The 15,223-nt window shown below is 43.4% G+C and overlaps 1 protein-coding gene across 3 annotated transcripts; it reads right to left on the reverse strand.

Moving 5' to 3' along the window:
* Positions 1 to 392: 392 nt before the first annotated feature.
* LOC147315122 (pannexin-1-like) lies at positions 393 to 14,666 on the reverse strand. Of its 3 annotated transcripts, none has more exons than XM_086262368.1 (8): positions 14,504 to 14,666; positions 8,123 to 8,322; positions 6,886 to 7,001; positions 5,112 to 5,299; positions 4,648 to 4,926; positions 4,049 to 4,271; positions 2,863 to 3,061; positions 393 to 2,401 (listed from the first exon to the last, which is right to left on the reverse strand). In XM_086262368.1, the coding sequence occupies exons 2-8, from the start codon at positions 8,301 to 8,303 to the stop codon at positions 2,322 to 2,324; spliced, it is 1,266 nt and encodes a 421-aa protein (XP_086118494.1). In that variant the 5' UTR covers positions 8,304 to 8,322; positions 14,504 to 14,666; the 3' UTR covers positions 393 to 2,321. The 3 variants fall into 3 exon arrangements, with proteins under 3 accessions (XP_086118494.1, XP_086118496.1, XP_086118495.1); XM_086262370.1 differs by lacking the exon at positions 14,504 to 14,666 and adding an exon at positions 11,629 to 11,666; XM_086262369.1 differs by lacking the exon at positions 14,504 to 14,666 and adding an exon at positions 11,169 to 11,248.
* Positions 14,667 to 15,223: the final 557 nt, after the last annotated feature.

The following is a 15,223-nucleotide window of genomic DNA, read 5'->3' on the forward strand; positions in this document are numbered from 1 at the left end:
GTCTTCTTTCCCCTCAGTTTTCTTTTTTGTCAGGAGTCTTTGTATAATTACAAATTATTTGTTTATGCGTGCTTTCTCTCAGTAAATATTCCCTTTTTCTGCGCAGCTTTTTAACAATCTTGCCTGCAGCTCAGATTGAAGAAGAAGAAGAAGAAAAAACAAAACAAAAAAACAACTGGTCTGGCCCCTGAGGTCAGATTGGGCCACCAAACAGCACGAGTTTAAGGATGTAAATAGCACCATGTGTTTGAGCATTGTATAGATCTGCTCAAGCCCCCGACCCACCCACACAACACACACACAGTTTATGGTGAGGTCAGTTTTAACCACTGCAGTCGTGTTTACGAATGAACAAACTTTCACTTCAAATCCAGAAACACAGGAAACGTTAACAACATCAAGTCTCTCTTTACACATTGCACAAATCTGAATCCCAATAATACTCAGCCATGACATTCAAAACACAAACAAGTTCAGAAAACAGTCACTGGTGTGGAGTGAAGAGAACAAGTTTCATCAATGCATGCAAAAAAGTTCCACAGGCACTTTAAAAACACAAAAACCGACGATCACACAGAGTCCAGTGAGAAGATTTTATCCCTGAGATCCCCCAGCAGACACGACGAGTTGATTTCCAGATCAAGACTTTTGAACATCTGAGAGATTTACACGAGTTCTCTCACAGCGATAAAACCTAAAACCTGACTTTGGATTATTTACGTCTATGTTAAACAAAGAAAACCTCGTAACCTAAAAAATATGTACACAAAACCAAGCTTCATGCAGTTGTACCTCTTTTTCTTGTAGCTTGACATGCAAAGGACAGTTTAATCACATCCACACATGAGAAAAACGTTCAGTTCTTAAGCAGGAAATCAGTCTGGGGAGCCAAACCCTGAACAAATACTGGGACTGCATGTTCATGAGTTAGCTACCTTTTAATGATTCCAGTTTCATTTTCATTTTCCTTTAAAGCGCTAACGTTGACTTGAAATGTGATTGACAATCGCATGAAAAACTCGTTCTCCCACTAAGGCAGCTCGCAGGAACAATCAGTCTGACAATATTGACTTTAAAAGCAGTTTTAGTGGCAGGAGGAGGAGCGGCTCTCCTCTGAGCGCCTCGTCTGGTCTCTAAAGGAAGAGAAAGCTCATCACTTCGGTCACGATGAGGGTGGAAAAGATTCCACGCTCAGGTCTCCACAGACGCTCCCTTCTTCTCTCACTCGTGAACGAGACCCTGACTGGAAGGTAAACTTTTGTCTGATAATCATGGAACCATACGGAGCTCCTGAAATGACTGTTTTTGAAACACGACGTGATCAGTTAGGACCAGAACTGACTGTGTCACGACTTGAGACTGACAAGTCAACAGGATAAACGATCATAATTTACAAAAAGAATTTCACGTTTTATTAAATATAGCCTGAACCTTGCAGCTGAGCTCACAAGGCCATCGGGAGAGTGTTTACCGAGGTCACTGAAGGCTGTTTTCACACAGACAACTAGAAGTGTTTTTGTGGCCCAAAGCGCAGGTTTATCAGACTCTGACACTATGTCCATGAAGATGTTCCATGCATTAAGCCTGTTAAACACCCTGAGACACAGCAAAGGCCAAAAAAAAAAAGAACACACACACACATATATTTTTTTAAGTCTGAATCTGTCATTGAGGTTGTTCAGGCTTATTTTTTGGCTTATTGATGAAGTCCTGGGAGATTTTTCAGCAGATAGAGCGAGAACCGTGAATGTACAACAGAAAGAAAACAACCTTGCATTGCTCTGATTCCCTGCTTTGTTTATGCATAAAAATCCTAACGAACGACCCTGCAGGAAGCTAGATTCTCACAAGGAGCAGATAAGGGCGACCGAGGCAGCAGAGGTGGAACCGGGTCACAGTGTTTTTATAAACAGATGTTTTTATAAAGTTCTGCATTCGCGAAGTGGCTGTGTAAATGAGCAATGCATACATTACATAATACACGAAGGCTGGACCAAAACACGTCAGCGGGAACATAAAAGCATCGTCAGGAGGAAAGATGTTCCCAGTGCGACCTTTCAGGAGCTCCATATTCAGTGATTGTGTGTCAGAAAATGTAAAAATCCAAGTTAAGCTTTCAGGATTGTAGTGTTTGAAATTGTCCTTAAAAAAAAAATTCAGAGGAAGTCGAAATCAGTACCATCGGGAGTTTTAGCCAATCATCCTCCAGCGTCCTGCCATTTTTCCACGATCTACCGGACAGACAAAAAACACACTCTCCATCCTCTCTCCTCTGAAGAAAACGATTTAAAGTCTGAGTTTGTTAATCCCACGCTGAATCATCACATCGGTCTCTGTCGGAGAACGCCTCCGTCGCCGCTTCCTGCTGCATCGCTGTTCTCTTGCAGCAGAGGTCTGAGCTCTAAAAACACACAAATAAGCCCGTCTGTTACTGAAATGGACCTGAAAACCTGTCTGTAGAGGTTTGTAAAAACAGAGTTCACAGTGCTGCGTCAACTGTTCACAACTTACAATTTAGTATTTAATAAAAGATCAAGTACTGACTGGGTCATTGAAGAATATCAGATTTCTCTGCCAGATTCCAAAGAGCTCGAGTGGGAACTTATTCTTCTATTTGTAACAACTTTAATATTAAACCTGAGGCTGAAGCCTTGAAACTGCAGCTGTTATTCATATTCTGGAATCGCAGGGAACTGGTTCTGCTGGTTGAACCATCATCTCCTCAGAAACCTGCAGTCTGTCGCTTCTCTGTCCCTCCCGTAAATAAACACCACTGTGATGTCAGATTATACTTTATCATCCACATCCTTACGAGAGCACCGACTCCTTCCAGTGAGATTTCAAAGCCGTTTCTTTTCTCACCTTTCATCTCCGTTTCCGTCTTGCTGCAGTTTTCTTTGGACGAGTTTGGACCCTCGTCGTTATCAGGCATCGCTGAAGCACTGGTGGGTTTCAACCCGTCTACGTTGTCCATCTTCACCAGGCAGAGATTCTGCAGCAGGCCCATGGGGTCGAAGCTTTCTCCGGCGTGCTCGCCTCGTCTCCTCAACATCTCCAACACCTACGGCCAGAAATCGTCAGGGAAGAAACGCACCATGTAGGATACTAAAACATGCTTTATTTAAACCCGGCAGGGCTGCAGGAACACCACAACAAAACACAAGTGCATATATGAAGAAAGCTAAAAATGTGCCTCCAATTCAGTTTGCAGTACTTTTTATGTGTTCATGCATGTCCAATAACCACAAAGTTGATTCTCTGGACCTGCACAACGCTTTCAGTGGGAGAAATGTGTCCTCACTCATCCGCACCTCAACTGGCCGCACGTTTCCACAACCTTATAAACGCTAACGTTGCGTAACCATAGAAACCAGTGCGATTACATAACAATGAACCACGAGAGCGTCATCATAAATGGTCAGTGGTCATGTGGGCTATTCACAGGGAATGGATCACGGCACTGTGGATGATAAAAGTCACACTCTTATAATACTGTTTATAAGGTCTGCTGAGACTTAGTGATCAAAACGCTTCTCACACTGAAAATGTTCCATCCAGATGAACTGAAACAACTTTCTGAGATATTTTTTCCCAGTATTAGAGTTACCAAACCACATGTAGGACAAAGAGCATGCTTATGTGGGACAGTTTCTGACAATGAAGGGTAAACTGGGAGAGGTTTGGCATTTAACATGTGAAGGAGTCATATGCACTTTGTTTTCTTCTAACAGGCATAAAAGGATGATGTTTGGTTTCATGCTCTCATTCATATGCTCACATAGTCAGAGAGCCACGATGCCTTTTTTTTTAGCCCCGAGTTTCTTGTGCAACATCTATTTAAGCCAATCAGAATGTGGGATTTTATCACAACACATGAAATGGGAGAATGGGACATAAAGAGGGAAATCGGGTCAACGTAACTATTCCAAACACAACAGAAGGATCTGGTTTCTCATGTACGAATGATTTGATTTTATGGTCAAACAACTTCACTTAAACACAGACAAAGTTCGGCCGTTTGTCATGTCTGATGCTTTAAAATACACACCTTCATATATTTGTAGGATTTCAGTTCACTGATGTTCTCCTCCAGTAGGAGCAGGTAGAGCGAGAGATCGTCACATTGGCCACCGGGTTTGGGCAGGACGCTCACAGTGGGCAGTGATTGGTAGGTTTCAAGGAAGTGGGCGTGGTCATAGCAGTAGAGGGGACGCAGACTGGCGTAGATCACAACTGGAATCAACGTGGCGAAGACGATCAAGTTTACGAAGCTGAGAAGAGTAATCAGAGAGATGGAGGCCTTAAGTATCCCAAAAGACCAACCTACTGGCATAATGGCAACAAAAAACTCTTTTTATCCAATGAAATGTGTCAAAAATGTGTCTTTTGGAGACTGACTCCTCTTTTGGAGCCAGCCTCTAGTGGGCGTTAGAGGAACTGCAATTTATGCCACTTTTTTTAACCCCCTGCCTGGTACCTGCAGTCTGCCATTCCCAGTTTAATGAATTTCAGTTTTTACTATTCTTGAAAGCAAAAGAGTTCAGATCTAATCATTGCACCACAGGTAAACTTGTTTGTAAAGCACAAATCAAAGCTTATTCTGATTTTTGATGCATAAACTCTTCAATGCAAAGCTCAGGAAAATACCTCAGCAAGGAGAAGACTCCCACGGCGATGAGCTTACACTGCACCCTGTCGGGGACGCCGGTGTCTGACTCGAGCAGGCCGACACGCAGCTTGCAGCCGAAGTCGTCTGTAGTGGAGGCCAGGCGGAGGTAGTAGCCCAGGCAGACGCAGGCGCAGAGCAGGGTGAGCAGAGTCAGAACGCGGCACAGGAAGTAGTAAATGATCAGCTTCCGCGAGCAGCGCTTGGTCATCAAGAACTTCTCCACCATTGGGTAATTGAAGCAGCCCTCGGTGGGATCGCTGTGGGAAGAAAGGGTAGAAAGAGCAGATTAAAGTGAGGTCGTGCTGGTTCTTTATGGATTTGCTGGTAAACACACAGTCAGACCAGTGGATGCAACAGTTATTCCACTGATTGGAAGCTTTTTGCCATGCTCCCAAACAATGAAGTGCATCCTTCCCACCCTGTTGGCTGTAAAGTGCTGTACCTGTCAGCGGACGGCTGCTCCGCTGTCGCCATCCGTTTGGCCAGAGTGACGGCGCGGTTATAACAGCGGTCCAGCTCCTCCATGATGAAGGCGAGGTCAGACTGCAGGAGCGGCGCAGCGCAAAATCTCCAGAACAACGCCGGGGCGTACATGAGCACGGCCACCAGCAGCAGGATGTAAGGAAAGAACTGGAGAGAGGACACAGGAGAGGAGGCAGCAGAGCTTTAAATAAGACATAAACAATCACATTAGCGGTGACGTTTCCACAAATACGACTGCTGATAAAAGAAAGGTGTGGACAGCTGACACACTGACACCGAGGCTGCTGTTATGCTGGTGTTTGCGTTGATAAACTAATGCCTGATGAAACAGACAGAGATAACAGTTTCACTTTCATAGAGAAATGAGAGAGTGTGTGTTCAGTTCTCTGGTCTTACTGTGGAGTAGTATCTCACATCATAAACCATAAAGTTTACAAGTGCTTTAAGAAATTAAACAGATGTGAATAAACTGAAATGTTTATTCACTAAATGTTTAATCTTCTCTCTGGCTCTGTAGCAGAGACCCTCAGCCAGCCGGCCCGATTACTGCAGTGGGATTTCCAGCAAAGCCCTGAAAGATCTCCACTCTGTCCAAACCTTCACCTTCTAACAGGCTCTTAGCTCTGGGCACATATCACCCCCACCCTCATAAATCTCCACTGACCCCTCAGCACCCCTCTGACCTGCTGCACCCAACCACGCGTCTGCTTTCTATCCCTCGCCCAACCTCCACGCCTCTGGGCTCAGAGCCTTCACTGTGGGCTGAAGGCTCTGAGCTTCACATCGACCTTTTTATGAAACATTTAAGAGACTTCTCAAAACTCGCCTTTTTGTTTATTGATGCTCTTATATTGAGTGTCAGCTTGTTTCTGTTCTTTAGGTGACAGATATTAATACAGTTCCATTTTGCTATTGAAACTATGACAGACAGATCACAGACAGATCACTTGGACTGGGTGTAAAATGTGGCCTTTTTAAGAAGTGACAGTTTTATGTGGATGCCTCCACGTAGTCTCCAAAAATAAAGTGAATTAAAAAGGGTGGAAACAAAGTTTCCCATGGCGATCACACTCACTTAATATCAACTCTTTATTTTAACAAACAAACAAACATTTTTAAATGAAAAACAAAAAGAAATCAGCAGATTTAGAGAGGGAATGAGCCAAGAGTGAAAGTGTGAAGGCGAACCGATAGTTTGATTTGAATCTAAGCTTCTCTCTGTGATTAGGCTCCAGACTCCAGTGGATTTTACTTAGAAATGAAACCAACTACAGACTGAGTGACATAAGAACCACAAACCCCCCCCAAAAAAGTGGTGAATCATAACAAAAGAAAGATATGGGTATGCCCTTTCTCATTAACGACAAAAACCTGAACCATGAAGAGGACTGGTAGAGCAGACTCACGTTTCAAACCCGACAGAATGAGCTGAAAGGCAGAAAGCAAAGCTCTGAGGGTTAACTGTGCTTTTGTGCACGATCAGCTGTTTGATCGTCAGTTTCTTGTGCAGGTTTATCCGGTGTCATTATAGAAAGATCGTTGTAGGTAAGGAAACATGCACGCCCATTACAGTCCTCAGAATGCACCCTACTAAAAATATCCGAACCACACCCTGAAATCTCAAACCCGAGGCTGCCTGTGAACGTCAGAAAGCTTTCCTTTCACTCTGAATCAAACACAGTGAGATTAAGATGGCTTACACCTTTTCAGTAACTGTAGCACTGTGTGTGTACCTTGTGCAGCCACAGAGGTAGAGTCTGCGTGTGCACGGCCGCCCAGCAGAAGGAGTCCACATAAGCTGCCTGCCTCCATGAGAAGTTAGTCGGAGCAAAGCAGCTGATCTGAGTACCTGAGAGAAACATGGAGACATGAAATAAGCCCCAGCAGCAGGGTCAGAATCAACACGAGTGACACGGCATAACCTTAAGTCCACAGTCTACTTCCTGGAAACAGATCAGGATTCTTGCAAGACCAGATCTGTCTGTGGTTGAGTGGATTTCTTAGAAAGATTTCTCACATGAATGAAGTGACCCAGACAGGACTCGTACAGGTTCGAGTTAAGACTGTAAGGCTTTTTAAACATGACTGTGAATAAAATTGAAGAAAACATCAGTCACACGGCGTTAGAGACGCCAGCTGGTTGGTTCAGGAGATGTTCTGTCAGAAATGCCAGGCGATGAATAAAAGGCCTTCTGTAGGTTCTTTCATCTCTTTTAAACATTCATTTGTTGTTTGTCTGAAACTTGTGTTTTCATGCTGCTGTAAGACAAATTCAAACACACCTGGAGTTTAGCATCTTCCCGATGGACACCTAGACATGTGGACTGGTTCCAAGTTCAGATCTTTAGACCACTTTAGACCCACACAGACAAGATCCGAGGAACTAAGCTACCCGAGAGGCTAAAAAGCCCAACTGACCTCATATTTTATACAGGAAATCTTTTTATAAACCAATGTGTATGTGTTTATCACACCTGTGCCGTTTCCTTTATCTATGAACATAATTTCTGCATCTGCCACCAAAGTACGGACACAATTTAAGAGCAGCATGGAAGAAAAACTGCAGGTAAAAACAAGAAGCGAGGACAGAAAAACGGCCACATGTAAGCAGAAGCAGCGTCAGAGGAAATGGAAGTGTTTTAAGGAGAAGATATTTATGAAAAGGGTAGAACCGTCTGTTAGCCGACACGCACTGAAAAACATCACGGGGCAGTGATTAGAAGCGGAAAACTACAGAAAATGAATAAATGAAAAGCTTTAGGAGAAGAAAACTGACAAAAACGTTTCTATGATTAGAAATATGACAGTGGCGCGTACAGATGTGCAGCTGGAGTCTCTTAAAGGCTATTCAGGCTGGATTCTGTGACTTCTGATGAACTCTTCTTCATGAGATTACCACCTAACATTTAACTATCACACAGTCACCTGCGTCATGGAGCCAACTTTGCTCGTTCCCCCGGCTTCACTCACCGACTGAGACCTCCTGAGCGAAGGCCAGAGAGATGAGGAGGAGGGGAAGGCCCACGGCCACGCAGGTCACGATCTTGTCCACGGCGAGCTCCGTTCGAACGTTGCGGTATCGAGCCTGGTTCGGGTCCTTCAGCAGAAAGTCGCTGAACACGTACTCCGTAGCCACGTGTGCAATGGCCATGTCTATGCTCTGCTCTTACCTGTTGACACAAATCAACAAGCATCTCCGTTAGCACGTCTCACAGAGGTAATGCGGAATCAGCTCGCTCTGTGCCATGACTTTGGTTGTTTTACCTTCATACTATGAAAACGTTTGGCTTAAATCTGATGCATTTTCACAAATGTTTTGCAGTATTTTTGGGTACTGATGTCTTTAGAAATAGCAGATATTCAGAAACTTTGACATATCCTGTGATATTAATGATCAAAGTTGGTTACAGAAAAATTTGCTCGAAACAAAATATTTTTGGCTTTACACTGAGACGCTGAGTGTGGGCTTGTTTTCATCTGGCTATCTGTTGTACTTCTGAAGTTACGAGGGTGTGAAACATGCTTCGAAACTACGAATTAAAAACTGTCAAATTTCGACCCACACCCGTGCACCTCGAGGGCCTGTAACTGTGAAAACGGCCTTTATATATTATATTAAATTGAGTTTGCACGGCTCTGACATGTTCCCCGAGTTCCCGTCGCCTTTTTGCCAGGCAAATTTAATGTGAGCGATGCAAAGCAGCACACGAGGTGAACGTGTCCTGTTACAGCAGCTACTTAATTTCCCAGCTCGCTGCCTAATATCGCTTTAACGCAGCCATAATTAAATAATGCACTAACATAATAACCTGTATTAGTCTTTAATTAGACATTCCAGATTCCATAATGAGGTTTTGCTCATTTTGTTCGCCAACAGCAGCTTTATTTAACTCCACTTTCTCCTGTTTGTCAGTGTTCACTCCGTGAGCACTTTATTAGGATCACGGCTCCATGTGCATTCGTGCAAATTAGCCAGTCATGTGGCAGATTCAGATAATTTGTGTAAACTCTATTATTACTCAGAGTCACAGAGATTAAAGTTGGGATAATCTACGGGAAAAGAAAATCATCACAGACAGAAAGGACACGCTCCATCTGCAGTACTGAGAATATCTGCTAAAAATGAAAGGCAAACCACAGCCGATCTACCGTTTTATCTAAAGTGTCTGTATTTAAATCAAACTTTGACTTCTTGTCTCGATTATTTAGAGCTGCTGGTTCACATGAACCGAAATGGGCGCAGGGGGAGGATGAAGGAGCCTCCTCACTGGCAGTGGCGTGTCTAGAAAATTTTTGTTGGGGGGGCCAGGTAGGGGCACAGATTTGGAGAAGGGTGGCAGATGTAACTGGCAGATAATGTTAAAAACAATTCTATTAACCATAATTCAATAACCCTATAAACCTAATAACCGAATGCGCTTTTAACTCTTATTAGAATGAGATTTTAACCACTACTGTGCAAAGTTTTTAGATACTGCGTTGCTAAAGGACAAGAGATACAATCAGTGCTTTGTCAGTGTTTACTCAGCATTCAAGGACATCAATATTTGCATAGTATTTTTACTGACATATAGTACACATATGTTTTGGGCAAAAACATTTTTTAATATTAAAATACGAACATTTGTAACAAACAATTGACAAATTAGCCAATGCCAATGCAAAACTTTATCTGCCTGTTAAAAAAGAAGATAATCTTCTCACAAACTGGTGTTTGATTGTGAAACAGGAAAAAAGTGGGGAAACAACTGAAAAGACTAACATTTGAATAAAACCTGAAAGCAAGTAAATACTTTCTATGCTGCCTTATGGTAAACTTTGGTAATATTGATAAAGAACAGCACTGGCTGATGATGAAATCCAGTCAGCTGGCATGGTGACACTGCCAGTATTAACCTGCAGGGCTGGACTGGGACAGAAAATCGGGCATTTTTACTACAGACCGACCCACCAGGTATTAAAGCCATAAAGCCTTTGAATGAAAACAAATGCTGTTGTGACAGTGATGTACAGTCTTGTTGGTATATGTATGATTTCTATACATTTTACGTCAGATAAAAACTTGGGTTGTAAGATTTAGATAATTATTTAATAAAAACTAGATATTTTAAATGAGAATAAGAAAGAAAAGTATTTCTTTGTGCCCCCTTTCCCTGTTAATGCCCTACCTGGCCCCCTGGCAACACTTTGCTAGATCCGCCCCTGCACAGTTACCAGCTGTCAGCTGCTTAGAAAAGGATGCTGGTGTTATTTGTCTCTCAGAAACAGTTCATAACTTCAACTCATTCATGTCACCTAAAAGGTAAACCTGTTTCTCCATCACAGCTCTGATGATCCAGTAAGGACATCTCCTGGTTTCATCTTCATGTTTCCCTCTCACCACATATCCAAACCGACATCATGACCAGCAGCTTTACAGCTGTGGCTCCAGCAAACATCAGCTGATACTAGAAATTAATATTAAATAAATTCTAACAACAGCTGATCAAGCTTAAACGTGCTGCTGTTGTTTAGCGCAATATCCGCTGGTTTCCTCTTTCTGGCACAAAGTGGGCGATAAATAAACAAGAGAGACGATCAGCTGATCATTGATCAGTTTCATGATTGAAGTAGCAACAGGAGAGAGAGGGGGAGAGAATGAGAGAAGAAGAGGCAGCTGTGCAGCATAAAGACAGAATAAATCCAGCTTTGTGTCTTTTTTCCATTCTAGCTAAAGTTCGGGACAAACTGCGTCTCTTCTCAGCTCAATACGAAACGTGTAATATTTTCTCTGATTGAGGGACCATTCCATTTTTTTAAGGAGCCGTTGGCAACTCTACTAACTAACCTTATGAATAAAATAAAGTTCACTATCAGTAACATCATAGCACCCACCCACCTAAAAACTCCATCAAGCTGGCTAGAACGCAGTACGAGTTATTGCAACTGAGGGTAAAAAGTCAGCACAACGAAAATAAACTCCACCTAAACTTGGTTTATATCTGACCCAGATAGACTGCAGGTCATAACTTCTTACCTGAAGTTCAGTTCACCTGACACTCGGACTGGTGGCTGCCTCGGGGCTCTCCTCCTGCCTCCCCTTCCCTCATCCACCTGCTGGCCTCTGTGGAAGCCCCGTCATAGCCACCACCAAATAACTGAGTCATTTTTACACATCGACCTGCATCTGGCCAATCCACCACCTCTCATTGTTCATGCCATTACAAAAAATAAATAAAAAATAAGTCACCGGGCATATGCCCGGTATGCCCGATGGCCAGTCCAGCTATGTTAACCTGCAACCAAATCTGCAGCTCCATACAGCAATGTTACGACTTAGATTATATCTTATAACTCATAACTCTTATGTTAGCTGCCCTCAGTAGCAAACTGTCTGAAATATTCCACGGCTGCAATAATTCTTTAAGTGTTATTTTTTCCTTGGGATTCTAATTTCACCGAAGTTTACTAAACTCAACAAACTTAATATTACTTACCGGGACATTTATTCTGTCCTCATTTTCTTTCACCGAAAAATTGTTTCCTGCAGTGACGTCTTTCGTGCTTGGCTCTCCTACCTTTGCTAACGTGATGCACATAGCGCAGAAGCGATGCTGCATTCACTTACACTCGGATATCTGAGCTTCACCGTGAAAACATAATCGTACATTTGATATTTGATTGAATTTTATTGTTTTGCCTTTGGGGTGGCACCTGGGGTGGCCAGTCTGGTTGGGGGGGTGGCCTGTGCCCCCCCCAGGCCACCCCGCTGGACACGCCATTGCTCACTGGACATTTCTTTGGTCTTTGGAGGAAAAACCGCTCACACCACTTAGTGAAGGTCAGGCCACGTTCCTGCTCCACTTCCTGCAGAAAACTCATAATCAGCGAGCTGTCAACATACTTTAAGACAACTCTTGGTCCACGACAGCTCTGACGATCGATCCCTGAGGGGATCCAGTGCAGGGCGAGAAACTGCTGGACAGGGTTTTATTGAGGCCGACCCTCTGAACTCAAACTTCCATCTTTGGGCACCTTTATTTTTTATTTTATCAACTGTAGAAAAGCATTAAACAGGCTGGAACAGTCAGGCTGTGCCACTCCGAGTGACCTTCGGCGTAAATTCAACATGTTTATGGAACGAGGCTCAGCTGTGAGCATCACTTCAGACCCTCAGCAGTGTTTTCATGCTCAGCTCTTAAAGCCGGCACTCAGAGACACCGACAGTCATGTCGATGTTTTCCTCCATGATTCACGGTGACAGCAGACGTTTTCTGGATCTTGTAGTGTGTTTGGTACGGGTTCTGTCTGCAAAGCAAACTGCTCTACAGGGATATTGGTTTCATTTTGCTCTACTGAACAAATATTCCAACAATTTCCTCTTAATAAACTGAAGCTCGCACACAGTTTCACTTGTCAAAGGGTCAAAAATAGCAGGAAAACACACAGACCTCTGTTAAGTAAAGCAACACAGCCTCTTTGTCTTCACCGTGTGTGCCAGTCCTTCTTACATCCACAGTTTCCCTCCTGATCTAAATATTCATCATGAGCATTTCTTGGAAGTCTGGTTAAGCTGAGAACTGTAGTCATTAACATAACAGCACAGAGCTCTTTAAAATCACCTTCTGTTAAAGCCTGGAGCCTCACGGTTATTATCCACAGCGTCATGCCATGAACAAAGATTAAGATTAGTCACTATGAGTCATGAGGTACAGGCCACTTCAGCCACCAGCGCCGCTGCTCCTCAGCTGTGCAACCTCAGACTCGTGGAGTAAAGCGAAGCCTGATTTTAATAAAGAAGGATTTCAAAACCCCTCGTGATCATCTTCCCACGACATCATCGGCCTGCTTTGTTTGCTTTACTTGTTTGTTTTCTTCATTTTTAATGCAAAGTCTTCATTATTCTCAAAGATGGGCTGACTACGTAACTCCGGAGCGTCAAACATGTTTTAGTTCAGGAGACCCGACCTGATCTGAAGTGGGAAAGACGACTGCATAACAACACACGTCCCTCCAAAGGTTTTAAAGCTTAAAGAAGCAGAATTAGAAAATACAAGAAGAGTACTTGTCATGAATTGTTGTACTTGGGAAGTAAGTTTTATCAGGCTAAATATACCTGACGCTAATGACAGTGTTACAAAACCTCATGTCAATCTCCATGGCACTTTTAAAAAAATACAAATCAGGGTTGGAGTTTGTTTCCTGCCGCGTGTCTTAAGAGCTTGAAAAAAGAAGGTAACACTGTGGTTATGAAGGGGTGGGTGTGGTCAGCAGCAACACTCAGGTATGCTGTAGTGTTTAGGTGATGATCAGTTGGTGCCAAGAAAATATCCCCCACACCATCACACCAGCAGCAGCCTGAACAGCTGACACAAGGCAGGATCCATACTGTTCTTTATGCCAAATTCTGACCCGACCATCTGAAACCCACAGCAGAAACTGACACTCACTCCTTCCAACCTTCTGTTGTTTAACGTCGGTGCCCCGTGTGAACTGTCGTCTTAGCTGAGAACAGGAAACTGAAGCAACAGCGATGCACCAAAAATACCGAGAGGTTGTGGTCTGGCCCTGCAGCCCATCTGCCGCGCGCTCCGACGCGCTGTGGATTCAGAGATGTGCTTCTGTGTTATCTTGGCTGTAGCACGTGTCTGTTGTTTGAGTTACTGTTACCTCCATATCAGCTCAAAGCAATCCAACCATTCTCCTCTGCCATCAGCGACACCACTTTACTCCAAAAACTGCCGCTCACTGGATATTTTCTCATTTTCTGACCACTCTCTGAAACACTCTGACCCACCTGTCTGGTAGCAACAACCATGCCACGTTCAAAGTCACTTAAGTCACTTTTAAGTCCCCATTCTGATGCTGTTTGAAAATCAGCTGGTCCTACATGTCTAAATGCACTGAGCTGCTGCCATGTGATTGGCTGACATTTCTATTAATAAACAAATGGAAAAGTGTACCTTATAAAGCTATAGATAGAATTTAATGTCACAGAGGAAGGACAGAAAACCTTTAAATGTAGAGTTTTTGTATCTAAACAAGGTTGCTGTTGTTTTTTTAAATCTCTTAATGATTTTTGACCTGTTTGTCTCCATCTAACAATAATTCCAACCTTCCAGACACGTTCCCTCTGTAATGCATCACCATAATGAAAAATATGGACTTATTAATAATTGTACTTTCACTTTCACACTTTAAAAACCGCCGGTGGACCGAAAACGACCGGTTCTGGCCGGCGGGTCGCAAGTTTGACACCCCCGACGGCTGGGGTGGCTAACAGCGATGAAGCGGCATAAACAGACGGTAGAGTGACTTTTAACGAAGCTGTGATTTACTCAAAGCTGGCACACATCATAAACCCGCGCTTACCTGCTGCTGCTTCCGTCAGGTGTGTATCAAAGCGTCATGGCCGCGGTGGAGGCTGTGTGCAGCGGGAATCACTTCAGGTGCTTTCCAGCGCAGCTACTCGGCGGTGTGGCCGCCAGGCATTCAACAGATAGAACAAAACAACTTTCGAAATCAATCCTCTTCCTGTAAGACTCAAAACTCCTTCCGTTCATCTTCGTGATGCCTTCACATTGGCTCAGAATTTTCCGATCTCTTGCTGCCTTCAAGTGCAGCGCGGGATTTTGTAACTTGTAGCTCGGGAGTCAATCGGCGAGCAAACTCTGCTGAAAAATCTTTCTTTCTTTCTTTCTTTCTTTCTTTCTTTCTTTCTTTCTCTTAGTAGTATTTTATCTGATATATAGTAGTAGAAGTATTTTATCTGATATATAAATAGTCACTGATCTTAAATTTATTGCAGGCTACACACATCAGAGTTAGGTGCTCATCCAGAGGATGCAGCACTAACTTTTATACACTCTCCGAGGGATCGTGAAACTTCTGTTTCCAGAAGTCATGCAAATGACTAAAACTGTGTTTATTGGTTGATTCTTAAGATATTCATTCAACAGTCGCCTCAAGGTGCTTTATAATGAAGGTAAAGACCCTACAATAATACAGAGAACACGCTACAATCAAATGACCCCTTATGAGCAAGCACTGAGCAAGAAGTAGGCTGGGGCAGCCATCTGTGATGTATTTCAG

This window comes from Aulonocara sp. 'chitande type north' Nkhata Bay, linkage group LG14 (genome assembly GCF_057382095.1).
Source record: "Aulonocara sp. 'chitande type north' Nkhata Bay isolate Kocher_YH1m ecotype deep benthic linkage group LG14, A_spYH_male_GT1.1, whole genome shotgun sequence".
In the NCBI taxonomy this organism is placed as follows: Eukaryota; Metazoa; Chordata; class Actinopteri; order Cichliformes; family Cichlidae; genus Aulonocara; species Aulonocara sp. 'chitande type north' Nkhata Bay.